Source organism: Sorex fumeus, unplaced genomic scaffold (genome assembly GCF_029834395.1).
Source record: "Sorex fumeus unplaced genomic scaffold, SorFum_2.1 ptg000043l, whole genome shotgun sequence".
NCBI lineage: Eukaryota > Metazoa > Chordata > Mammalia > Eulipotyphla > Soricidae > Sorex > Sorex fumeus.
Genome location: NW_026606100.1, coordinates 29,545,183 through 29,571,384, shown reverse-complemented (window position 1 = coordinate 29,571,384; position 26,202 = coordinate 29,545,183). Strand labels below are relative to the sequence as shown.

At 44.8% G+C, this 26,202-nt stretch overlaps 1 protein-coding gene and 1 non-coding gene across 7 annotated transcripts; both read left to right on the top strand.

Moving 5' to 3' along the window:
* Positions 1-1,615: 1,615 nt before the first annotated feature.
* Positions 1,616-25,912, top strand: CWF19L1 (CWF19 like cell cycle control factor 1). Of its 6 annotated transcripts, none has more exons than XM_056120575.1 (14): positions 1,616-1,710; positions 5,176-5,260; positions 6,864-6,942; positions 7,849-7,950; positions 10,178-10,392; positions 12,468-12,586; positions 13,930-14,014; positions 16,769-16,909; positions 17,605-17,716; positions 18,673-18,752; positions 20,084-20,293; positions 21,938-22,057; positions 22,499-22,596; positions 25,501-25,912. In XM_056120575.1, the coding sequence occupies exons 1-14, from the start codon at positions 1,688-1,690 to the stop codon at positions 25,643-25,645; spliced, it is 1,614 nt and encodes a 537-aa protein (XP_055976550.1). In that variant the 5' UTR covers positions 1,616-1,687; the 3' UTR covers positions 25,646-25,912. The 6 variants fall into 6 exon arrangements, with proteins under 6 accessions (XP_055976550.1, XP_055976555.1, XP_055976552.1 ...); XM_056120580.1 differs by having other exon boundaries at positions 1,626-1,682; XM_056120578.1 differs by having other exon boundaries at positions 1,649-1,682; positions 6,880-6,942.
* Positions 21,589-21,733, top strand: LOC130029973 (small nucleolar RNA SNORA12). The gene has a single exon (XR_008793421.1). It is a non-coding gene; the product is annotated as a small nucleolar RNA SNORA12 (small nucleolar RNA).
* Positions 25,913-26,202: the final 290 nt, after the last annotated feature.

The following is a 26,202-nucleotide window of genomic DNA, read 5'->3' as shown; positions in this document are numbered from 1 at the left end:
TCCATGGTTAAAGTTTTTGTATCATTGGCGGGGTGTTGGGGTGGGGAGTCTTACCTGGCAGTGCTTAGTTAGGGATTACTCCTGGCTCTGCATTCTGGAATTACTCTTGGTGATGCTCAGGAAACCATATGGGGTGCCGTGGATCAAACCAGGCCCATCCCAATCAAGGCAAATGCCCTACTAGCTCTCTGGCTTCATATCCTTTATTTTTTTTTACTGAATTGTTGCCAGCTCATTTTTGACAACTCAAACTATTATTCAAGATTGAGTCTTGTCATTTGGGGGGCAGGGGCTCCCCAGTGGTGACAATGGAGTCTTACGGATACAAGCTATCTGATCTAGGGAGGGCATACAGGGGTGGTGTATGGCAGAATCAAACCATGCATGCCAGCCATGTAGTTGCGCCCTTTGAGGCATCTACCCAGTCCAATATTCAGTTTCCTCTCCAGTTCTGGGTTATGCCATATTACCCAAAAGTAGGGAGAAAAAACGTGTGCTTTGTATGCTGGTAAACAGGGACATTTATGAGTCAGGGAACTTGCTCTTTACCCCCAAAATTGTAGGAGTTGCGAAGAAAAGGAGAACTTAGTGATTTCTTCCCTTTTCCCTTTTTCTTTCTGGTTGTGCTCAGTACTTTTCTCCTGGCAGGAGATTGAACCTGGGTCCACTACCCTGTTGGACAAGCACCTAACCTAGTGACTCCTGTGATTCTTTTTTTTCCTTCCAATTTATTTATTTATTTATTTGGGTCACACCTGGAGATGCTCAGGGGTTACTCCTGGCTCATGCACTCAGGAATTGCTCCTGGCGGTGCTCGGGGGACCATATGGGGTGCTGGGAATCGAACCTGTGCTGGCCATGTTGGCTGGGTGCAAGGCAAACGCCCTACCCGCTGTACTATCGCTCCAGCCCCCTGTGATTCTTTTTTAAACCTGTTTTGTTTCGATTGATTTTTATTACTTTGTTAATTATTAGTGAATCTTTCCTGATTTTCAAAAGTAGTTGCGAACCAACGCTTCTTTGTATCCATTCCCTTAATACCCAGTACTCTTACCTAGTAGACAAAAAGTTCCCACAAAACAGCAAAAACAAACAAAAAACTCCTGCGATGTCTGTAATGTATGAGACTCCGTGAAAAGACATAATCAAGGTGGTGGGCTTGATTTTTAATAGAAACATTTTCATCAATAAAATAAATTTTTGGCCATACCCAGCGGTGCTCAGACCATCCTCCTGAGCTCAGGGCTCAGTCCTTGGGGAGCTTGGTGGATCTTACGTGATGTTGGGGATCATATCCAGGTCCCACGCGTGCAAGGCCAGCACCCTACCCGCTGTACAGTCGTCCCGGCCCCGCATCTCAATAGCTTTCATCGGCTTGAAAGAAACCCCAAACGAGTCGATTTAAGATTTATTCATTTATTTTTGCTATTCCCGTTCCTTTCCTTTACCATTCCTCCTTCTTCACGTCTACCTTGGGAGGATTGGGGAAGGGGGTGGGGGAGGGAAGAAGAGGCGGGGAAACCTTCTTGAATGGTTTTTGTCCCTCGGCGCTCCCCGTAGGCGACCAGACCCTCCTGGGCTGCGACGCGCTGACGTCTTATTTCCGCGCCTCAGTTCTGCCGGGAGCCGGCTGCGGAGTGTCCGGCTGCCTGGTGGTCGTCCAGGCTGGGCTATTGCCATTGGTACGATGGCTCAGCAGCCGCTGCGCCTGTGAGTGACAGTGAGCCGGGCGCCCGGGGTGCACGCGCGTGTGCGTGCGTGTGCACATGGCGCGTGCACATGCCCCTGCGCGTGCCCCGTGCACCTGCACGCGGGGTGTCTCGGGGCGGGAGATGGGCGCGTGCTCGCCGGCCAGGGGCGGCGGCTGGACTCGGGTCGCGTCTCTCCGTGGGTGCAGGGGCCGGTCTCGTTCCCATTTTCGCTTCCGAAAACGAGGAACGGCGCGCCATCCGTTGGAGAAGCGGAAGCTTCCCGCGCCGAACCTTCTTCCTCCCTCGTCGGCGTGCCCTGGCTGGTGGCGCCTCCTTCTCGCTTCTTTCCTCTCCGTTAAGGAAACCCCCCGAACTTAACGAAAGTTTCCAGCATCGGAACCCACCGACGGGCCCTGGTCCGTGGTAAACCAGACAGATGAAGCTCCTGCTTTGGTGCACCGTTTGGTGCACCGTTTGGGCCTAGGGAAGAGAGCTCATTCATTTAAATATTTCCTGAGCGGTCGAGGTGGGCCAGGCACTGGGTGAGGGGTTTCGATGGTGGAGTTTCGACTTTCGTAGGGACTGTCGTCCGGGAAAAGTTATTTGCCAGATAGCTCCGGTAAATGAAAAATTATTTTTGCAAGTGGCTTGGGTGAAGTGGGGAGAGAGGGAAGTCGCCTCCAGAAAAGCGTTTTTTCCTTCTCTCCGTCGGACCCACTTTGGTTCCTGGGGGGGAAGTCCTTGGCTGGCATTCTACCTTCTCTGGAGGTGGCTGTCAAGCCACACTTTGTCTTCTTATTCAGCTCTGCTTGGGGCACTGGTCCTCACGAACAGTTCTCTGGGAACCATGGACTCTGGCTGGAATGAGGAATTGTTCTTTGCAAGACAAGGAAAGAAATTTCTTTTAGATTTTTTTTTTTTAAATGGGGGCCACACCTGGCGATGCTCAGGGGTTATTTCTGGCTCTACACTCAGGAATTACTGCTGGTGATGCCCAGGGAACCATAGGGAATGCTTGGGATCGAACCCACCCGGTGGGCCACACACAGAGCAAGCACCTTTACCCACTGTACTATTGCTCTGGTTTATGGCCACGTCTGGCAGTGCTCAGGGCTTACACCTGTCTCAGGAGACTATATGTGGTGCAGTGAATTGAACTGGGGTCTGCCACGTGCAAGGCAATTACCTTAACTGCTGTACTTACTTTCTGGCCTCTGGAATTCTTGATGCAGTAGTAGTTACTTGGGTTTTTTTTTTTCATTGGGAAAAGCAATTAATTTTGGGGGTCCATTCTGAGGCCCTGATCAGACTTTATCCCTATAGTCACGGGATCCAACTTTGCTCCAGTCCTGATTTCTATGTCACAGAAGCTTTCCAGGCTACTCAGATGGGTCCTGTATTTCAGTGGTCTTCATGTTTTGGGACTGGTTTAAGTTCAGTCAGTTTTTCCCAATACACTTTACGAGGGCCCTCTTAGTATTAGCCTGTAATATTTTGACAGTGATAAATGATAGCAAGAAAGGGTTTGCAGTTAGGTGAGAGTGGGTAAGAGGGGTATTTGGCTTAAAATGAGGAATCAGGAGGGAGGATTTAGTCTCGATGAATATGATTATATTTATTGTTTAAAAACAATAAATTTGGGACCCCCATTTCCTGTTGATGGGAATGTTGACTGATACAGCCTGTTTTGAAGTCAATATTTACTCAAAAAAGAAGCAGTTGAGCTTCCATACGCAATCCCTCTCCTTGAAATATCCCGAAGATCCAAAATTCCACTCCAGAAAAGATATTTTTCACTTATTTTGTTCATTGCAGCACTGTTCACAATAGCTCAGATCTGGAAACAACCAGTACCCAAGAACAGATGACCGGATAAAGAAACTATGGCACACGATGGAATAGTACTCAATAGTAAGAAAAGATAAAGTCATGCAATTTGCTGCTTGATGGGGGTGGACCTGAAGAGTATCATGTTGAGTGAAGTTTGTCAGAGAGAGAGGAACATGTACAGAGTGATCTCACTCATATGTGGGATATAAAGAAACTTCGTGAGAGAATAATAAAGTCCCAAAGGCAATAAAAAATGGAGAGCAGGAGACCTTCAGTAGGAAGCTTGCCACTGGATTGGAGGTGGGGAGGTTCCTTCCCAAAGTAAATTAGGGAAGGAACACTGGGTCAATGAAGGAGGGGAGCAGTGCCTGCTCTAGAGGCAGGCTGGGGAACGAGAGGGAAACCCCAGACGTTGGCGGAGGGAAGTGGACACTGGTAAAGTGATTGGTGTTGGAACATTAGATGTCTTAAACTTAATAATGAGTAACTTTCTAACACTGTGATTCAAGGGTGATTAAAAATTTAACAAACTATAAAAAGAAAGAAAATAGGCATGTTTAAGAATGCAGAGTAGATTTTTTATTCCGGAAACTGTTTTGGCAGCTCCAGGGAGAATAAATGAGAGTCAAAGTAGATGATGGCAACTAGGGATAGATAGAGTACAAAAAAAATGTGGGGATTCTATGCAGGAGATGAAATCAGTAGGACTTGGAGGTAGTTTGATTATGTTGCAGGCAGAGAGCTCAGAAAGGGGAAGGGGGCACTGGAAATGTATGCTGGAGAAAGCCGTCTGGAACCTAAACCAGCCCAGAGATGTGAAGGCCGTTGGGACAGAAGACCCACCTCAGGAGTCCAGAAAAAGCTTTTGTGATACAGAATTTCAGGTCCTGTGCCGGGCTGGATCTCTGGGAGGGCCGGCATCAAGAATGCAGGGACAAAGGCTACAACGAAACTCAAGAATGGGGCCAGAGCCATAGTACAGTAGATAGGCATTTGCCTTGCATGCAGCTGACCTGGGTTTGATCCCTGGTACCACATATGGACTCCTGAGGAGTAACCTCTGAGCACCACTCAAAAATAGAAATGAAGAAGCTCAAAAATGGGCCACCAAGGGACTGGAGTAATAATACAGTGTGTAGGTGTCTTGCACACACTGGCTGACCCGAGTTTGACCCCTGGTACCCCATATTGTTTGTTCCCAAGTCCCATCCCGGAGTGCAGAGCCAGGACTAAGATCTGAGCGCCAATGAGTGTTGCCCCAAACCAGAAAATAACAACAAAGAAGAACGGACCACCCAAAGCTCAGTGCTTTTCCCCAGGAGAATCTTTGTCGTGTTTCAAAGAATTTGGGACAGAGGTGGTTATGGAAAATATCCACGTGTAGCTCCCCCCCGGGTGGTTACTCAGGGCTTTTCTACTCTGAGAATCCAGTCTTCTCACTGAGGGAAGCATGTAGCTTTCTCTCTCTCTCTGTATTTCCCAGATAATAAGCTACATATGTTGGGGTGAAGGTGTTTATGCGACCTTTAGAAGGAGCTGCCCACTGCCCAGTGCAAGTTCGTCTGCGCTGACCCTCCAAGAGACCAGATCCCCTGCCCTGGACCTGACCCACAGCCCACAGGCCCAAGCCTTAACTTTTCTCTCTCGTTTGCAGGTTGGCTTGTGGAGATGTTGAAGGAAAGTTTGATGTTTTATTTAATAGAGTGCGAGCAATTCAAAAGAAAAGTGGAGACTTCGATGTAAGATGTTTCTTTTTACTGAATTTGGTTTTAAGGTTCTAGCGAGCATTTTGAAATTTGGGCTTTTTGATTGATTTCTCTGTGGAATACACACTCTTATCTGAGTTCCTTTTGTGAGCATAGGATCTTAGCGACTATAGAGTGTTGGATTTGGGAGACCCAACATTTTATCCTTTCTAAATTTGAATCTTGTTACTGTAGTACCTTACACAATACCGAAAATAGACTAGTGAAACCTCCCTACATGATGACATTTGGGAAAGCACTGATCTACTTCTCATTCTGGATTAAGTCAGATAAGAAAAAAAGAAAGAGCCACATGTGGTTGTTTATTAGACTGTAAACTATCGAAGTACAGGAAAGTATTCTCAGGGCTGTAAAGGTGGCTCAGCAGAGAACACTTGCCTTGCATGCCTGAGGCTCTGGATTCTGTCCCCAACATTACCCCAGGTTCCCCTGTCCCTCCCCAAAAGTAGCAAAAATATTCTAGGAATTAATTAGTTCACTGGGCTAAAGGTTGGGTGAAGACACCATACAGGAAATGTCTTTTTGTTTTGTTTTGGACAACACCCAGCTGTGCTCAGAGCTTAATCCTAGCTCTGCTCAGGGATCACTCCTGCCAGGGTTTGGCGGACCATGTGGGGTGCTGGGGATCCAACCCAGGTTGTTCATTTGCATGGCAAGCTCCTTACCTGCTGTACTATCTCTCTTGCCCAGGAAATAGTCTTTTGTGCCTTAATCTCTCAAGGTGTGTAATGTCTAAAGCTTTTTTTTTTTTTTTTTGCTTTTTGGGTCACACCCAGCGATGCACAGGGGTTAGTCCTAGCTCATGCACTCAGGAATTACTCCTGACGGTGCTCAGGGAACCACGTGTGATGCCGGGAATTGAACCCCAGTTGGCTGCGTGCAAGGCAAATGCCCTACCCTCTGTGCTATTACTCCAGCCCCTAATGTCTAAAGCTTTTCTGGAGGGTGGTGGCCACACTTGTCAGTGTACAGAGGTTACTTCTGGTTCTGCACTCAGGAATCACTCCTGACGGTGTTCCCTGGAACCATATGGGTTGCCGGGGCCTGAACCCAGGTCAGCCACGTGCAAGGCCAGCACCTTACCCACTCTGCTAGTGCTCTGTCCCCCCATTGTCTAAAGGTTTTGTTTTTCCCAGAAGGATTCTTCAGGGTTCATTTCTTTACCTCTCCCTGACCTACTCTTTATCATCAATCACAATTTGACTCACTGAGCAGTTACTTAGTTTAAAATTTTTGTCGGGGAGGGACACAGCTGGCAGTGCTCAGGGCTTCCTGACTGCTCTGCAGTCACTCCTGGGTGTGTCCAGGGACTGTAAGTGCTACTGGGGATTGGAGGGAGGGTCTTGGTTCTGTGCAAGGCAAGCACTTTAACCCTGTACTCTCTGGCTCAGTGAAGCTTAGTAATTTATGGAATCAGACTTCTTACTCACTGTTGTTAAAAACTTATACATTGACATACTGCAAATTACTGGGTTTGAGACCATTAACTAGTATGAAAGCTAAATAATGTTACTGTCAATTTTCTGTGTGTTGTTTAAAAAAAAAAACTTACACATGTTTAAAAAACTCATTTTAGCTGCTGTTGTGTGTAGGAAATTTCTTTGGCTCCGCCTCAGAGACTGAATGGGAGGATTATAAAACTGGCATCAAGAAAGGTACAGAAATGATCTTTACTTAATAAATGATTTCCTTCATTTGTTTTGTTTTTGAGCCACACCCGGTGGTCCTCAGGGCTTGCTCTCGGCTCTGTGCTCAGGGATCACTCCTGGCAGGCCGTGGGGGATCATATGCAGTACTGGCGATTGAACCCGGGGCAAGGCAGGTGTCTGCTCTCTCTCCAGTTCAACAAGTGATTTTTCTAACAAAAGTTTAAAGGCCACTCACTGCTTTGTGGATGTTTCACACGAGTCAGTTATTAAGGATTTCCCTTTGAGCTCTGTGTTATGCTGGCAGGAATGTATGTGTATATAAATGTTTGCATATTCAGTTGAATTTGGTTGAATTTAGTTCCAGAAAAATATTGTTCTTCTCAGTAGGAAGACATTTAACAGTGTAACTGTATGCATTCTTTCCTTTTTCAATTTTAGGGTTTTGGGTTTTTTTTTTTTTTTTTGGTGTGGAGGTGGGTTAGGTAGGACCACACCCACAGTGCTCAGGGCTTAGTCCTGGCTCTGTGCTCACGGATCATTCCTGGTGGGCGTGACAGACCATATCAGGTGCTGGGGATCAACCCAGGGTCAGTCCTATGTAAGGCTAGCACCCCACCTGCTGCACTCTCTCTCTAGTCCCCTTGCTTTCATTGTCTTTAATTAGACTCTATATGGTCTATGTTTTTCCTTATGCTATATTAACCTCTCTTTAAGCTGGCACTCCTCAGTTGGAGGGGTGGATGTGGGGTACCCCAAATGGAGAGCAGATTCCACATTCAGAATTCCAGACTCGGCTTTTGCTAGGAATGAATATTTTTCATGGAGTGGAGGTGGGCGGGGCGGGGGGAGGATTTCTCAACTCCCAGGGAGATCTTGTAGTCATGCAGTGTCCTGTTTGTTTCCCCTTACCAGCCCCTATTCAGACATATGTGTTGGGTGCCAATAACCAGGAAACAGTAAAATATTTTGAGGATCCCAACGGATGTGAATTAGCCGAGAACATTACTTACCTGGGTAAGTTCATCTTTTGTGTGTTTGTCATGAACATAATAAGGTTTCCCCAGGAACTAGTCATCCAGAAGATTGGTGACTAGATTCTTCTACAGCTTCTGAGAAAATGGGGTAGAGTTCTTTTCTAATGTCAGTATCTGTATCCTTATGAAGGTCACATTTTTTCCTTTGTGGTCTCACCCTTTTGCTCAGTTTGTACAACCCAGTATATTCTCTCCAGGTATATATAACCAGGTATATGCTCTCCCCGGTACTATCTCCTGGGCCCCAGAGGGGTGTTTGGAGAGTTATAGATATTGTCAGTTTTATAGAATCTGAGTGAAGAGAGAATAGTTTTGGTAATTATGGGCTACTAGTGACTTTTGAGAGAATGTTCAGAAGCTAGATTGCAGTGGGTTGATGACCTAATTCAGAGATGAAACTAAGCATTCTCATGAGAAATTTAGAACTGAAGAGGACACTTCATCGTATGTGCTACTTTTTTCCCAGTATGAGTGTTCTTTTCTTACGTACATATGGTAGTTTATCTGTTTCTTTTAAGAAGAGAATATGATATTCTCACATTCAACTCCCAGAGCTTAGATTCAGTGCTTTATTCTCAGTCACTTTCACCTGACTGTCTTCTGTAAGAGGACAGTCGGTGTAAAGGAGGCAAGAGTTGATGGATCTAAACCCAAGCGCAAAAACTTGCAAGTCTACAACTGTACCTCATGGTGTTTCACTAATAAAAATGAAAAAAAAAAACCGAAAAATTGATTATAAGAAAGGTACACAAATGTTAACTAAATTACAATTTTATGAATGGTAAAATATAAGAGCTTCAACAGATTATTGATAAAATATTAACATAATCTACTCATTCCATAAGTTTAAACTGTTCTTTATTACAAATACTATTAGTATAAGTATAATGAGATTGAACCACATTACTTATATCTTACATTAAAAGGCTTAAAACTCTACTTTTAATTGGTATATCTTCACAATACTTGAAAAAATGATGTGCATAAAAGCTATTTTAGTAATAAGATCACTAACTCCAGTATCAATAAAGTCATTAAAATTAAAAAAAATGTTGATGGATCTGAGTCTTGGAGGTAACAGGAAGGTTTGGGATCAAGGTCATAAGGCAGGACTAAATTTAGAAGAGGGGACACCCAATTGTTCCCAAATAGTTGCTCGCTCTTTCTTTCTTTCTTTCTTTCTTTCTTTCTTTCTTTCTTTCTTTGTCACACCTGGCAGTGCTCAGGGGCTACTCCAGGCTCTGCACTCAGGAATCACTGTGTCAGTACTTGGAGGACCATATGGGATATTGGGGATCGAACCTGGGTCAGCTGGGTGCAAGGCAAATACCCAACCCACTGTACTATTGCTCTAGCTCCCCTCTCAGTTGCTCTTTCCACACGTTTTCCTTCAGTTGAAAGCCCCACCTGCATGAGGAGTGCATCTGTTCTAGGACCCAGCTTCCTTAAGAGAGTAAAGAAATAATCAGGACATCCATAAATCCGATATGTGGATGGTCTGCAAAGCTTCTCATTGCTTTGCCCTGTGTACAGGTGTCTGGGTCGCTTTCATCCATGTAGTGTCTCCTCTGATAGCAGAAAGCTTTTTTTTTTTTTTTTGCCACACGTTGGCAGTGCTTAGAGTTTAATGCTGGCTGGGATGGGGGGACCCATGGGGTACCAGGAACTGAATCTGGGTCAGCCACATGCAAGGCAAGTGCCTTCCCTGCTGTACTTCTGTACTGTTGCTCCTACCCCAGTGGCAGGATGCTTTTTTTTTTTCTTTTTGCTTTTTGGGTCACACCTGGCGATGCACAGGGGTTACTCCTGGCTCTGCACTCAGGAGTTACTCCTGGTGGTGCTCAGGGGACCATATGGGATACTGGGAATCGAACCCGGGTCGGCCATGTACAAGGCAAACGCTCTACCCGCTGTGCTATCTCTCCAGCCCCAGGATGCTTTTTTTTTTTTTTTTTTGAGATAGTTCTCCCTTCGTCTTCCTTCTGGATGGCAGCTGAGTGAGGCTCCAACCCCTGGGCTCCCACAGCCTGCCTATCCCCAAGCCAGTGTACTGTTGTGGGACCTGGGTTCTGAGGCTGCGGCCTGAAAGGGAGCATCATCCAGGCCTTGGAGAGGGTCAGGGAATAGGAGAGGGAAATTTGTCTTCCTAACAACCATTTCTCTCTGCAGGTCTGACTAAAACCTTGTCTGTTTTCCTGTGACCCCAGGGCGTAAGGGCGTCTTCACTGGGAGCTCGGGGCTGCAGATTGTGTACCTCAGCGGGATGGAGGCCCTGAGCGAGCCGGCTCCGGCATACAGCTTCACAGCCAACGACATGGCGACTCTGAGAGACACGCTGTGCTCAGCACCCGGCTTCAAGGGAGTTGATATCTTGCTTACATCCCCATGGCCCAAGTACGTGGGAAACTTTGGGAATTCTTCTGTGAGTAGTGCTTGTTTGGTTGGAATTTCTAAAAGTAAACTACGTGGGGCTGTTTCGCTCTTTAGATTGGGTCTTTTGCTCTTCGTACCTTTTAGTAGGATGCTTGATATTTTTCAGGGAACTTAAAGTTATATGAACTGACTAAACCCAAAATTGAAGTTAATTTTAAAAAAATGAACAAATTGATTCAGAGGAATCTTAGAAAATTAAATAAAACTAAATTTAATCTTAGGAAAAGCATAGTTCACAGATGAGATTGCTCCTATCTTGGAGAGCTAGTATGGTGGGTAAGGCTTTTGCTTTGCACACTGCCCACCTGAGTTTTATCCCCAGTACTCCTGGAGTGATTCCTGAGTGCAGAGCCAGGAGTAACCCCTGAGCATCACCACGTGTTACAGAAAATCAAAACAAAAAGGTCTGGTTCTGTAAATGTTCTCCACTTCAAGTGCCCTCTCTCAATCTTCCTCTTATTTTTATTTATTTATTTATTTATTTGCTTTTTGGGTCACCCCCGGCCATGCTCAGAGGTTACTCCGGGCTCTACACTACGAACTTACTCCTGGTGGTACTTGGGGGGCCATATGGGATGCCAGGGATTGAACCCCCGTCGTCCACATGCAGAGGCAAATGCCCATCCCACTGTACTATTGCTCCGGCCCCTCTCTTGTCTTCCTTTTAATAAGTTTTGACAGTTCACCGATTTTCAGCGAATGGTTTTACATCCAGTGTCAGTACTAGTCCCTGCTTTGATTCAGTATTGTGCAGGTTTTGTCTACTAAAACTTAAAAAAAAAATCTCTTCCCTTTCCCCACATTCTGCTGTTGCTGTGGGTGTAATGCAGGATCCATTGCATGCAAGGCAAGTGCTCTAACTCCTGCACTCTCTCTTCAGGGTAGGGTAATATTTATTGTTCACTGCTGAAAAGACAGCTTACCTCCAAGCCAATGCCAAGCTCTTTAGCAGAGATCCTAAGTGCACAAAAGCAAGCTCTTGCTTTACTTAGTGGAAAATTAACTTTGGAAACTTCTTTATCTTCAGTGTGCTCCTTCTCGTAGATTTCATAAGTAATGTTACAGATAAGAGACACACAGTTTGTTGTTAATGAAAACTAAGGAAGTTTTGGGAACAAGCCTGATTTTTTTTCTTTTATTTTTTGGTTTTTGGACCATGGGCTAGAGTGATAGCACAGTAGGTAGGGTGTTTGCCTTACACGCAGCCGACATGGCCGAGCCGGGTTCAATTCCTCTGCCCCTCTCGGAGAGAGAACCTGGCAAGCTACCGAGAGTATCTCGCCTGTTCAGCAAAGCCTGGCAAGCTACCTGTGACATATTCGATATGCCAAACATAGTAACAGGTTTCACAATGGAGACATTACTGGGCCCACTTGAGCAAAATTGATGAACAACAGGAGGACAGTGCTACAGGGCAGTGCTACTTTCCCTGAGTGCGTGCAGGGAGTGTGGGGACTGTGCAGTGTCAGGAATCGAATCCCTGTTGCTACAGCACTTTGAGCCATCTCCCCCACCCCTCAAGCCTCATTTTGTACAAACCGTATTTTGAATTTTGTAACAAGGATATAATTTGTTCTCCCATATACCATGCCTTTCTTGATTTAAAGGATTGCATGTTTAGAGGGGAAGTTCTTGACTGTCCCACCCCATGACTAATCCCTCCTCTAAGGCCCTGCAAACTGACTTTTTGTTTTCATTATCTATAGTGTCTGTATTGTCACACCTCCAGGAGCACAACATAGAAGTTAGAGAGTCCTAGTGTATGGGCTTCCGAGACAAAGCTTACTTTCCCAAACATAAGCACTGTTTTGACAGTTAAGATGGAGGCTTACCTTACCTTCCAGTAATTATTCCTAGTTTAGCCTACATCGAATATTCTCCTTCCCATAAAGTATTTGAGATTTCTCTATTTGCCTCATGTAAGGGATTCACTGCGCAAATACTATTGACCACACTTGTTTCCATAAACAAACGGATTTCAAAGATGTTTTCAAGTCTCTTGTTATTTCTTTGATTCTTATTACTTCAGAGGACTGTTGAAATGACTCGGCTTTTGTTTACTAGGGAGAAGTGGATACCAAAAAATGTGGCTCTTCTTTGGTCTCCAGTCTTGCAACAAGCTTGAAACCAAGGTATCATTTTGCTGCTTTGGAAAAGGCTTATTACGAGAGGCTTCCTTATCGGTGAGTGGTATGTTTGTTCTTACTGATTTTTTTTTTTCCAAAGAATTTGCCTTGGACCTTTTATGGAAATTTCTTGTGTTTATTTTGGCCATATAACATTATAGTTCCTTTTTTTAGTTACTCAGATAATGAACTCCTCAATTTTTCCAGTTTAAGGGCATCATCCTACATGAAGTACTTTAGTGATCCAAGGTACTAATACTATGGAAACATCAAAACTCCAGGTAGCATAGTCAATCCTGTTTTGATCAGGTCAAGCCAACTTTGAGAACTCAGTTTTCAGTATAATCACTTCAGAAGTCTTTCAGTTTCTCTAACTCATCTACCCCTCTCTTCCACTTCTTTTTTTTTTTTGGTGTGTTTTTTGTTGGTGCCATTCCTGGCAGTGTTTGGGGGAACCCAGAAGTGTGGGTGTTGATCCCGGGCCTCCTGTTTTACAAAGCATCTTTTATCCATTTGAGTGCTCTCCCTGTCCAGCTCTTCCACTTTTCTCTAAAAAATGGTGATTGAAATAGAAATTGACTGATTTTTCTAAATTTTCATTTCTCTTTGACTTTTTTGTTTTGTTTTGTTTTGTTTTGGGGGCCATACCTGGCTGTGTTCAGGGTTTTCTTTTGCCTCTGAGGTCAGGGATCACTCCTGGTGGGACTCAGGTGACCATATGAGGGATGCCAGGGATCCAACCTGGGCTGGCCATGTGCAAGGCAAATGCCTGACCGACTGTATCAGCCCCCACTCGAGTATTTTTTTTAAATCGAGTCCACACCCTGGATTGTTCTGAGGTGCCTAACGTTTCTCCCTGTGACCCAGGGGCCATGACAATTTTGCTTGGGGTTTTTGAGAGCGCCATGCTGGGGATCAGATTCAGGGCCTTGTATAAGTTTGGCAAGTACTCTACCACTTGACCTATCTCCTTGACCTGATACTCAGTATTTGATATTTTTCCTAGAAAAATGGAATCATTCTCTGTGAATATTGGACACATTTTTTTTCATGTAAAAATTATTTCCTTCTGACTTTTATTATTTAGCTTTTTAAATATGAGAGGGAGTAATATAATGAATTCTCTTGTATCCATCAACTAAAATTGCCACCCCATATTATCAACGTTTGTCAGCTTCTAACACTTGAACCAAAAGTTGGAGTTTTTGTATTTTTGATCATGTTTTTATTTTTTTTCCTCTGAGGATTAATTTACCAGAGATAGGAAACAATTGAAATTTTGTTTCTGGTGGAAACAGGTTCAGGGACTGGGCTTTCCCTGGAGCTTAGATAGTTCGTAATTGTAAAGCAGGGGTGAAGTTTGCTGCTAACTCTTTTTTTTTTTTTCGCCTGTGTTCTAGAAATCACATCGTTCTGCAGGAAAGTACACAACATGCCACCAGATATATAGCTCTGGCAAATGTTGGAAATCCAGAAAAGAAAAAGGTATTTGAGTATTTGGTGATATTTGGAAATTTCATCTTCATTGTCTACCTGATAACTGTTTTCTCTTGCCCAGTCGAGGGTTTGAATCTTCTCTTTCACCATCTCCAGCATGCTGTGGGGCACCTCAGTGACTCCTTTGTGAAGACGTGATGATGTCATATTCCTTGTGTCCTTTATGGGAGATTATAGAGAAAGGTTGGGGAAAATAGGTCCTGTGGCATAAAAGCAGATTTCCTTTTCTTTTCTTTTTGGGCCATACCTGACTGTGCTCAGGGCTTACTCCTGGCTCAGTGCTGGGGATCACTCCTGGAGGGGGAACCTTATAGGGTACTGGGGATCGAACTGGTCGGACATGTACATGGCAAATGCCTTACCTGCTGTACTGTCATTCCGGCTCCAAAAGCAGATTTTCAAATGAATGAATTTCCTCTCTTCCCACCTTCATATGATCATCTATGGGCCTGCGGGAGTTTGCCCATAATTATTTACTTGGGCTTGGGGGAAGGAGAGTGAGGGAGAATGTGTGGTCCCAGTGATCAAGCCCAGTGCCACACATTTGCAAAGCATACACCCGATCACTGGAACTATATCCCCAGCCTGAATTTCCCCTTAGCTCTTGCTTCCTTTACAAGCTTCATTTAGCAAAGATAAAGTCCTCCTGAGGATTTCCCTAATCTTTCTGTGCTCTAGGAAATTTTAGTGACACATGGAATTTGGTTTTATATTGGAAAAAAGTACAGGAGAATGAAAAATAATACAATATCAAAGTACATTATATATCTCACTTTCCTGAGCATTTCTAGTTTTTGAGAGACAAAAGGAGAATATTGTGAATTCAGTGAGCTAAGATCAGAACAGTAGTCAACTGGAAAAATAAGCAGATAAATAAATCTGAAAATTACTCTTCCTTAATGAACAATTATGCACAAAATATAAGGAAAGATATATTTGGTTTCTTTTATCCCCATAACACTTTAAGCCTTTAAGCCCAGTGCATTCATAGCGAGTTTAGATTTGTATTTTTTTCCCCTCTAACCTTCAAATGTGCAATAGTGCTTATGGTAATTTTTGCATTCTGTGCTTTTGCTATCAGGACTTATTAGCCTGAGTGGTGTGTAATTCATACTTGAGAGTATGCGCTTTTTCTTTTTGTTATTGTGCCATGCCTGGCAGTGCTCAGCTCTTACGTGTGGCTTTTTGTTGAGGAATCACTCATGGTAGTACAAAGGGGATCATATGGGGTGCTGAGGACTGAACCCCAGGTCTGCTCATGCAAGGCAATTGCTTTACCTATCTACTGTACTCTCTGGCCTGTTATTAGACACATTTTAAACTTTTGCAAGCCTTATTAAACTTATCTCAACTTTTTGTTTTAGTTTACACCACCTCTGGAAGTGTATAATATCTCTGTCTTTTTGCTTTCTTTCCTACTCTAGCCACATCGTCACTGGTTGGTGTCAATTTTTTTTTTTTTTGCTTTTGTTTTTGTTTTTCAGTGACTCCTGGCAATGCTCAGGATTTCCTCTTGGTTCTGTGCTGAGGAATGACTCCTAGCAGGGATTAGGGGACCCTATGGGGTACTAGGATTGAACCTGGGTGAGCTGTGTGCAAGGCAAGTGCCCTACCTGCTGTACTAGCTCTCTGGCCTCCAGTGTCAAATTTTGTTTTTGTTTTTGGGCCACACATGGAAATGCTCAGGAGTTACTTTTGGCTCTGTACTCAGGATGTTCCTGGTGAGTGCTTGAGGAACCTAATGGGATGCTATAGATGGAATAAGGGTGGGCCATGTGCAAGCCCAGTGCCCTACTATCTCTCCAGCTCCATAGTAAAATTTTTAAAGTTTTTGCCAATATGATGAACAATAATTTCATTTCAAAAACTGGCTGCATTTCTCTGTCTTGAGATTTGAACATATTGTCATATCCCCTAACAGTATCTCTGTCAGTCCTGTTATCAAGCCAGTGAGATCGTTCAAAGGACTTATGCATTTACTCTGCATGGGGCAAGATTGGGTTCAATCTCCAGCATCGCATAGTCCTCTGAGAAACACTGGGAATGACCCTGGAGGGATGCTCCAGGAACAGCCCCAAGTGAACCCACCATTCTGCTACCACAACCCCCCCCATCTATTTCCTTGGTTCTATTTAGTTTTTAAATACTAGTTCCTAAGCTAACTTACCAGCATGTATAGCAAAAATTGTATCGTATATCAGGGAAGCACTAAGTTGTCCCATTTACTTTTCATTAGAAATGAATGGCAGTACCATCCCTGATTCTCAGTTCTGGTTTGTGGTGAAGCCCAGCACCCCAGCTGGGAGATTGCCTGAGGTTTTAGTATAGCACCTGCTACCTACCTTGACCTTCCAGTAGAACCCCCAGTGACCCATGAGTGTTTCACAGTATCTGTACTCCTTCCTCTGCTTTCCTCTTGAGTCCGTTGATGAAATATGCATAGTTCAAGGTCTCACACAGAAGCATCCAAGGGCTACTGAGCAAGTACCTCTAGGCATGTTGTTTAAGACCTGAATCTTCGATTTATTGCTTGTAGCTCTGTCAGCCTTTGGTTGCCTCATACAGAAATCAGTGAACTGACATTTGATTTACTATATTCTCTGAGCCATAGAGTGGATAGTCACTGTTCTTTCAATTTTACTCAATTTCCAAAGTTTTCTATGAGATTTTCACAGTATGTTGGATTGGTTATATTTGGATAAATAGAATTTCCCTTATATTGTGCCATTTTTTTCTCCAAAGTATCTTTATGCATTCAGTATTGTTCCGATGAAACTAATGGATGCAACAGAACTGGTCAAACAACCTCCAGATGTCACTGAAAACCCTTACAGAAAATCTGGGAAGGAAGCATCTGTTGGAAAGCAAACTCCTGCCCCAGAGGTATGTTCTGGTTGAGAAGTGAGTGGCATTTTCTGGGTAGGATTATCCATTACAGGTATCCTAGTTTAGAAATTACATCATAAGGTAAGTTTAATCCTTGGAATTTTAGTTATTCTTATCCTTGGAAAATCCAAATAATGTATAAAAAAACTTCGTAGATTCTAAGTAAGCTCAGTGATTTTTTTGTTTTTAATTGTGGTTTAGAGATAATATTTTCATATGTTAAAAAACATTGTCTAAACTTGAGCCACATGTTGGGGTTGTTTCCTATGTTCTGTCTTTGTATAAAGTTGATTATTCTTCATTTTTAAGGCAAGAATCCAATTGCTTAAGCAATGTAATTTATGATGTCATATAATGAGTTCTAGTCAGTAAATAAGATTTATTCTTGAGGAATTTCTTTATAGCAGGCTTTTCTAAAATTAATATTTCCCCTTAGCAAGAACATTAGAATTCCTCTCTAGCATGCCTGGTTTGCTTCTGAGATTTTACTTTTTCCTTTGTAAGCAGCCGTCTCATCTTTTCAAATAAAGCTCCTGAAGTTAGACTGTTTGACATGTTCACACTGTTGGACTGCCTGTAGCCCTTTTGAGAGATAGGAAGAACGTGGCAGGAATGTTCCTTGTCTGAATGGCTGGCTGCTTCCCTAAGGGTTAGTCTAATCACAGTTTCCCTTCTGCTTTTGGCCATTGCAGGAAGAATCAGCCTGCCAATTCTTCTTTGATTTAAATGAAAAGCAGGGAAGGAAACGTTCCTCGACGGGCAAGGACAGCAAGTCTCCTCACCCGAAGCAGCCTCGCAAGCCTCGTAAGTCCCCTGATTCCGCAGTCTCCATTGTCAGTCATGATGGTCACTTTGAGGCTCGTTTGGGATGCATCATCGCTAGGAGAACCTCTCCTGGCAGAGGAGATTTTTACAGTCTGTCACTGGGACCCAGAGTAAAGAGACTTCACAGATGACTTTGGGGCTGTCTGAGTCCGTGCTTTAACAGTGATGAGAAAAGGGCCTTCCTTCCTACCTTTGCCTCCTGGGGTAGGTAAATAAAATAGCAGCAGAGCCCCACTGGTTGGAAGAACTTGAGGCTGTTTCATTCAGATCCTTTCTCCATCCTCATGGTTCAAAGATGCAGATGCTGATTTTGGGACGGAAGATGGTTACACGGAGTCATACATTGCTAAATCGTGCCAAGTGCTATATGTCTGGGGTTCCTGATACTTAGTTTAGTGTTCTTTCATTGTAGCCTTTACCATGCTTCTTTAGTCAGTTGACCCCCCCCCCCACGCCCCCATCAAATCCCCCCAAATTCAGAGCTTTGCTAATGGAGTGTTAGTTCATTGATTCTTTGATTTAAATGAAAAGCAGGGAAGGAAACGTTCCTCGACAGGCAAGGACAGCAAGTCTCCTCACCTGAAGCAGCCATTCATTGGTGGTGGGAGTGGGTCACAATGGGAAGCACCACCGGCTCTGTTGTTGTGGCGGTGCTGCATAGTAGCCTTCGCAGGCCGTAGGGCTCAGTTGGATCAGAGAGACAGACAGGAGGGAAAGCATTTACGTGGATTGCAGCAGTGGTGCCTATGACCCTGGTTCGAAACGCTGTTCCCCAAACAGGCGTCCTTCCTGAGCTTTGAGCCAGGGATGGTCACTGAGACACAGGCTATGACCCGACCCCCTTCTCCCAAATCAAGCCTCAGTTATGTAGGGTGATGGAATGGAGGAAGGCTTGGCTGTAGTGTAGTAACATTTGGCTTTCTTTTCACATGAAGCTCAGCCTCCAGGACCCTGCTGGTTTTGCCTTGCCAGCCCCGAAGTGGAGAAGCATTTGGTGGTCAACATTGGCACACACGTGAGTTTCTTCCATGGATCATTTACAGAGGCAGGATATCCTGTTATTTTTGTTATCTTCATAATTCATGCCATAAAATTGACCTGTAACTGTACAGTTGCTGGTTTTAGTTTTCACTTCTTTTAGCGTGAAGTTCTCAAGGCTTCTCTAGCCTATCTCAGTATTTCATTCCGTTTTGTTGTCAAATAGTGATCTGTTATACGACTGCATCACATTGAATATACAGTCATCATTTGATGGCTGTTTGGACTTTCACTGGCTATTAGGGATAATGCTGCCATGAACATTTTTTATGCCAGTCTTTGGACATTATTTTAATTTGGATAGACTTCTAGGATGGAATTGCAGGTAACTGTAAGGTTGACTTTTTTAAGAAACTACCAAACTATTTCCCAATAGCTCAGCCATCAATCAGAGTTTGATGACTCCTGTTTTTATGATGATGTACAGCCATGTATGAGGATTCCCATTTATCCATGTTTTTGCCAACGCTTGTTAGGGTCTGTCTTTCTTTGGATTATAATAACTTTGCTGAGGTTGTACAGGGCCACAAGGTGGGTCTCTCCATTTCTTCCTCCCTGACAGATAGGTATGGATTTCCTAGAATGATGCTTTATAGACATTTTCATTGTTATGTTTTAGTTTATACAACTGGAGGATGATAAATTGTTGTTATTACTATTTCAAACATTTTCTAAAAATGGGAGTCCTCTGTTGCTTATTATGTTAAAAAATGTTTTTGTTCTTAAGGCTTGGAGAGGGAGGGCAGAGGGTAAGGTACTTGCCTTGTATGCACCCTACTTGGTTCTATGCCTGGCACTCCATGTGGTCCCCTGGGCACTGCCAGAAGTTCCCCTAAGCACAGAGCCAGGTGTAAGCCCTGAGCACTGGGTATGGCTCATAAAGACACAAAAGTTTCTGTTGTTGGAGCCAGAGGAATAATGTAGGGGTGAAGTTGCTTGCCTTGTACCAGACTAGCCCTGATCTAGACTCTGGTACTGCACATGAGCCCCTAGCATTCCTAGCTCTGTGCTCAGGGGTCACTCCTAAAAAAAAAAATGTCTTCAGAGGGACTGGAGAGATAGTACAGCAGGTAGGGTGCTGGATTATTGCAATACCTCCTCGGGGTGGGGTGCTTTAGTTTGGGGAAATGGACCAAGAGGTAAGAGTTTTTCAGCACAACCAAATAATGAAAACAATGAAATGTCAGCACTGGCATTAATAATTATGGTCTTCTCTTCCCCCTCCACCCCTTCTGTTTTCGCAGACTTTTCTTGCCAAAGAATTCTATGCAGTATTGTTGATATCTTGACTCTCTGCTTCCTCTTCAGTGCTACCTTGCCCTGGCTAAAGGAGGCTTGTCTGCTGACCATGTCCTCATCCTGCCCATTGGACACTACCAGTCAGTGGTGGAGCTTTCATCAGAGGTCGTGGAGGAGGTGGAGAAGTACAAGAAGACACTAAGGCGCTTCTTTAAGAGTCGAGGAAAACGTTGTATTCTCTTTGAGCGGAATTATAAGAGCCATCATCTCCAGCTGCAGGTGGATGATCTCTTCCTGGGCACACAGGAAGAGTCTTTATTTTGGGGGAGGGGTCACACCTGGTGGTACTCAGGGGTTACTCCTGGTTCTACACTCAGGAATTACTCCTGGGTGCTAAGAGGACCATATGGGATGCTGGGAATCGAACCTGGGTCGGCGGCGTGCAAGGCAAATACCCTACCCGCTGTACTATCGGTCCAGCCCCACACAGGAAGAGTCTTGTAGGGACTTTGGATCTTTTTTCTTTTGGGTGGGGTGGGCAGCAGTGGAGCACCCGTGGCTGTGTTCATGGCTTATTCCTGATTCTGCGCTCAGGGATCACTCCTGGCAGGCTCCGGTGATCATATGCGGTCCCAGGAATAGAACCCAGGTTAGCAGTGTGCAGGCAGATGCCCTACCTGCTGGACTCTCACTCCAGCCCCTGGGACTTGAATCTTAATAAGTTCATTTTAATACTTAATTTTAATGAGTATTTGGACATTTCATTTAATCCAAAATGATATATTAAAAACCAAAAGTTTTTGTACCAATATTTCAGTAATATTCACTAAAAGTTGAGAGAGTCTCTGGAGGCAATTTCAGAGACTTCACAGTGTCACTAAAGTGAACAGTAGAGATGATACTTGTTTGGTGAGTCAGGGTGTCATGCTGGGATTCAACCCAGGTCTTCTGCATGCAAGCCATGCACTTTGCCATGAGCCCAACACCCCCACTCCAGATAATACCTTTTTTGTTTGTTTTTAAGGGGTCATACCAGGAGGTACTCAGGGCTTACTCCCATAGTCAGGAATTATTCTTGGTGGTGCTTGGGAGACCATATGTGGTATTGGGAATCAAACCCAGGTCAGCCATGTAGAGGCAAGTTTCCTGCCTGTTTTTCTGCTATCTCTCAGATCCTGATAATGCCATTTTTTTTTTTTTTGGTTTGTTTTTGGGTCATACCCAGTGATGCTCAGGGATTACTTCTGGCTCTACATTCAGGAATGACTACTGGTGGGGCTTGGGGGACCATACAGGATGCTGGGATCGAACTGGGCGGGCTGCGTTCAAGGCAAGCGCCCTACCCACTGTACTGTCTCTCTGGCCCCTGATAATGCCTTTTTGAAGGAAAAGGAAAGGGTGGCCGAGAAAGGCTCCAGGGAAGATTTGGAGCTTGTCAGGATCTAGAGGAGCAGGTGTGCCGTGAGGAGGCACAGCGTGAGCGGCAGCTCAGGCAGGAAATAACACCAGGGCCTGCGAGGAGCTGGCAGCTCGGAAGCATAGGGAGTGGAGGGTGTTGATGGGCACTTCCATGCAGCTGTGGTGGTTTTCATCTGGCGCATTTGTTAAGTTTTCAAATGGGCCTGACTCTGCCACGTACATTATAGAGGAGCTGGCAAGGGCTGGAGGCCAGAGCGCGCTCTCGAGCCTTTCCCGTGGCCCCGCTTGGCTCCGACAGACACTTCTCATAAGTTTAAGTCCTTACGGACAGGCTGCCCTCAGCCTGTCCGGCCTGAGGAGAATCTGTGCTGAGGGGTGCTTCTTTACCCCTGTGATGGATTCGATTCCCCTCGGGGGCTCTGTTGGAGGCCTGGCCTCTCTCGGAGTTGCACAATGAATTCCTCCTTTCTCTAACCCCCTCCCTCTCCCCCCCAACCCAACCAGGTCATCCCGGTGCCACTCGGTTGCTGCAGTACCGACGATATTAAAGATGCCTTCATCACCCAGGCACAGGAGCAGCAGATGGAGCTGTTGGAGATCCCAGAGCATTCTGACATCAAGCAGGTGAAGCAGAAATGGGGGGTTGAAGTTCCTTCAGTCACACTGAAAATGGCGTTTCTGGTGTGCAGGGTCTGAGGTCCTTGACTTCAAGGTGTCCCCAATCCCCACACGTTAACACAAGCAGGAGACAGTTTGGAATGAGAGTATGGGGTATCGATTAGAAGGAAGATGGCATTAGCGCAGTGCCCTCGTGCTTTCCTGGGGCAAGTGATGCATTGCCGAAGAAGGAGCTAAGAAGGATGGGGTGGAGGTGAGCGTCCTTGTAAGACTTTCCAATTTTGCTTTCAAAGCTCCGTATGGTTTGGGATCTACTGCTGCACACATCCTTTTTTATGAGTATAGATCCACTTCTTGGCTAAGTTAAAGCTTGTGGAGATGAACTTGGAGTTGAGATTTCAAGGACTAGTGTATGTTGTCATGTAACTTACCTCTGTTTACCTTTAGATTGCACAGCCAGGAGCTGCATATTTTTATGTTGAGCTTGACACAGGAGAAAAGCTTTTCCACAGAATCAAAAAGAACTTTCCTTTGCAGTTTGGAAGGTTTGTATTTTATTTTTAATTTTTATTACAAAAATTGTTGTTGTTGTTTTGGGTTTTTGAGCCACACCCACTAGTGCTCAGGACTTACTCCTGACTCTGCACTTGGGGATCACTCCTGGTGGTGCTTGGGAGACCACCGGGGGTGCCAAGGATTGAACCTGGGTTCGCCACTTGCAAAGTAAGTTCCTTACCCACTGTATTGTCTTTCAGGCCCAAAATGTGTATTTTAAATATAGTTTTATTTTATTTTTTTAATTTTTAAATTTTTTTTTTTTGCTTTTTGGGTCACGTGGCAATGCACAGGGGTTACTCCTGGCTCATTCACTCAGGAGTTACTCCTGGTGATGCCCAGGGGGCCGTATGGGATGCTGGGAATTGAACCTGGGTTGGCCATGTGCAAGGCAAACGCCCTACCCGCTGTGCTATCTCTCCAGCCCCTTAAAATATAGTTTTAAACAAAGTTTCTGAACAATAAGTAGTGTGTTTCATAGACAGTTGAATAAAAAGCCACATACAACACATTTCTCCTCAGGGAAAATTACTGGTGTATGGTTAGAGTGGGGGAAAGGAAAGGGGTCCCAGGAGGAATAGATAGAGGGGTGTCAGGAGTAAGTCCTGAGTACCGCCAGCTTTGGCCAGAAACAAAGAAAAACCTAGGATACAGCATACAGCATGGCTCATTTGGTTTGGGTTCATTAGTTGGCCCATGATCACACAGTCATAGGCTAAATTCCAGGGCTGTTGGATCCCAAGTAAGTTTCGGCTTCATCGCTCTGCGGTATCCTGTAGGCTTGGATGAGGCTTCATTTTTTGGTATCTCTTATCAAAAAGAATGTGACCACAAAATAGAGGGGCTGCTGTAATTAGGCAAACTGAAGACCCAAAGTTGCTGGCAAGAAAAAAATCGAGTAAATGTTCTGAATTGGGGCTGGAGATGTAGCCCATTGGTAGAGAAGATGCCTTCTGTGTGTGAGGCCCTGGGTCTGATCACAGTGAAAGGAAATAGGAGACAGATGTTCTGAAGCTGGTATCTGATTTTCTGATTTTCAGCTCTTTGGGAGGATGATGTGTGCAACACTCCTCCCCCCCACCCCCCATTTAAAATAAATGAGCTTTGTGGCAACTTTGAACCCTCCTTGAACTAATTTGGGACTCCTCCAAGACACCATCACCATTGGTTGTTTGCTAAATGAAGCTACCTACATTTTCATCAAGAAGATAATAAACAAGAAGTCTGCCAGGAACTGTAAACATCTGACGCTCTTACTTCCTCAGCAGCAGTTGTAGCCATGCAGGCCTCTGACACAGGCTCCTGACTGCAGAGAGTCACAGGCACATGAACTTTCAGGAGAGTGTCTCTGAGTTACTTTGTGTTCACGATTGTCAGTAGCAGCTCAACACAGACTTTGTCTCGGAATACTTAATTACCTAGCCTTTCGTCTTTACAAAATACTTGAAAAGACATTCTGCTCCACAAGAAAGGTGGTGGTCTCTCTTCATTTTTCCGGATAAAGAAGTGGACTGTGGTTAGCCCAAGGAGCAGTAACTGGATGTCAGGTCCTTTGACTTTCAAAAGAACTCACAGGACTTCCCTTCTATTTATTGTACCTTCAAAGTGGAAACTGAGCCATACAGATACACAAATAGTGTGTATAATGTGTGTATGAGGATAGTTATTCTTAAGTGCCAAGAGCTGAGGGAAGTAGTTTTGCTGGTATTGAGTTACTACTGTTGTGCTGTGTAGGCTGAGTTCCTAAGAGGAGAGTTGGGAACCTTAGACAGTGGCTGTGGGGCTGGTGCTACAGTCCAGCTGGTAGTGCACTTACCTTGCATGTGTCCAACCCAGGTTCAATCTCTAGCATCCCATATAGTCTTCTGAGCATCACCAGGAGTGGTCCCTGAGTGCACTGCCAGGTGTGGCCCCAAAATCTAAAGAAATAAAAAGCCAGAAGCTGTAACACTTGATGCCTAACTGCACCATGCCCTCAGCAAATTCGTGTTCCAGACGGCATGACCAAACTATAGTTTAGGGGCCAGAGAGATATAACAAAGTTTAGGGTGCTTGCCCCGCATGCTGCTGTAGCCATGGTCCTGATTCGAATCCTGGGACCATGTGTGGTGTCCCAAGCACTGCCAGCTGTGCACAGAGCCAGGTGTGCCCTCAGCACCTCTGGGTATGGCCCCCAGACCAAAGCAACTGTTGTTTAAGATAGTGTAAAACTGTCCAAGTTTTGTGCTTAGATGTTTTATGCTTCTTTAATTTGGGCAAGGAATTCAAGACCGAACATGAGGTCATCTGCCCCAGGCACTGAGAAAGTAAATGGCAGAGCTGGAAGCAGAATTCAGTCTCTTGCTTCTTTGGGAAGGTGGGGTAGGGCTCTCAGCCCAGCCAGCTGGGACTTTAGAGGATGTGGTACTACTGAAGCCCCAAGTCCCAGGGAGTATCTGGGCTACCTCGGAGGTACTTGGGGAGCTTCCAAAGCCATACCCACCAGTACTTGGGAGACCACGTAGTCGTGGGCTCAGCCGCAGATAAGGCATGTACCTGGACTGTCACTCCAGTGACTCGAACATTTTGGACACAGGGACCTCCCCTCTGCTGGGCTGTGTGCTGCTCTTTCAGTTCTGATGCTTTAGTTTGAGAGAGGTCAACGGGATTTAAGAGTTAAAGAGAAATTAGTCTCTGAGTTGGTCATTGAAATTGGGTTTGATTTTGATCAGTTGGATGGCAGATACCTCTTAGGGCAGGAGGAAACCTTACGTACAAAGACAGATTATTTGCATACCTTCTTTGGATGGTACCTAGAGGACAGCTGTGTCTGGAGAAAAATAGAGGGAGAAGGGGTTTGTTACAGATTTTGACTTTGGGGCCTATTTTGACTTCTGTGTGTTTTCTTTCTGCAGGGAGGTCTTGGCCAGTGAAGCTATCCTTAATATTCCTGACAAGTCTGACTGGAGGCAGTGTCAGGTCAGCAGGGAAGAGGAGGAGACACTAGCTCGCCGCTTCCGGAAAGATTTTGAGCCCTTCGACTTCACGCTGGATGACTGAGCAGAGAGACAGCTGCCCGTGAACTGCCCAGGAAGTCCCAGCTGTCTGCTTTTTTAAGAAACTGTAGTTTCCTATAAAGTCTGTTCCCCTGCCTCTCTTTGGTATATTCCCATGGAACCTGCCTGTAGCAAGAGGCCTAAGATTGAATAGTTTCTGGAAGTCACATTACAGGATGAAAATTCCATATTAAAAGCATGTCTGTCATCTTCCTATCACAGCTTACCAACATTTTAAGAAACACTTAAACCATGAAATAAAACCAAATGCTTTTCTACAGCTGGGTGGTGTCCTGTGTTTATAGAGACCCTCTGAAATGAAGTGGTGTGTGTATAACTGGAGGGACCGGCCATTAGCCCAGGATCTTAGAGGGTGGAGAAAGGACCCGAGGCATTTGCTTTTTTTTCTCTCGCAGCACTCATTGGTACAGAAGAGTTCATTCAGTGGGGAAGGCACTTGCCTTGCACATGGCCGATCCAGGTTCAATCCCCAGCACTTCATATGGTTCCTTTAACCCTGCCAGCAGTGATCCCTGAATGCAAAGCCAGGAGTCAGCCCTG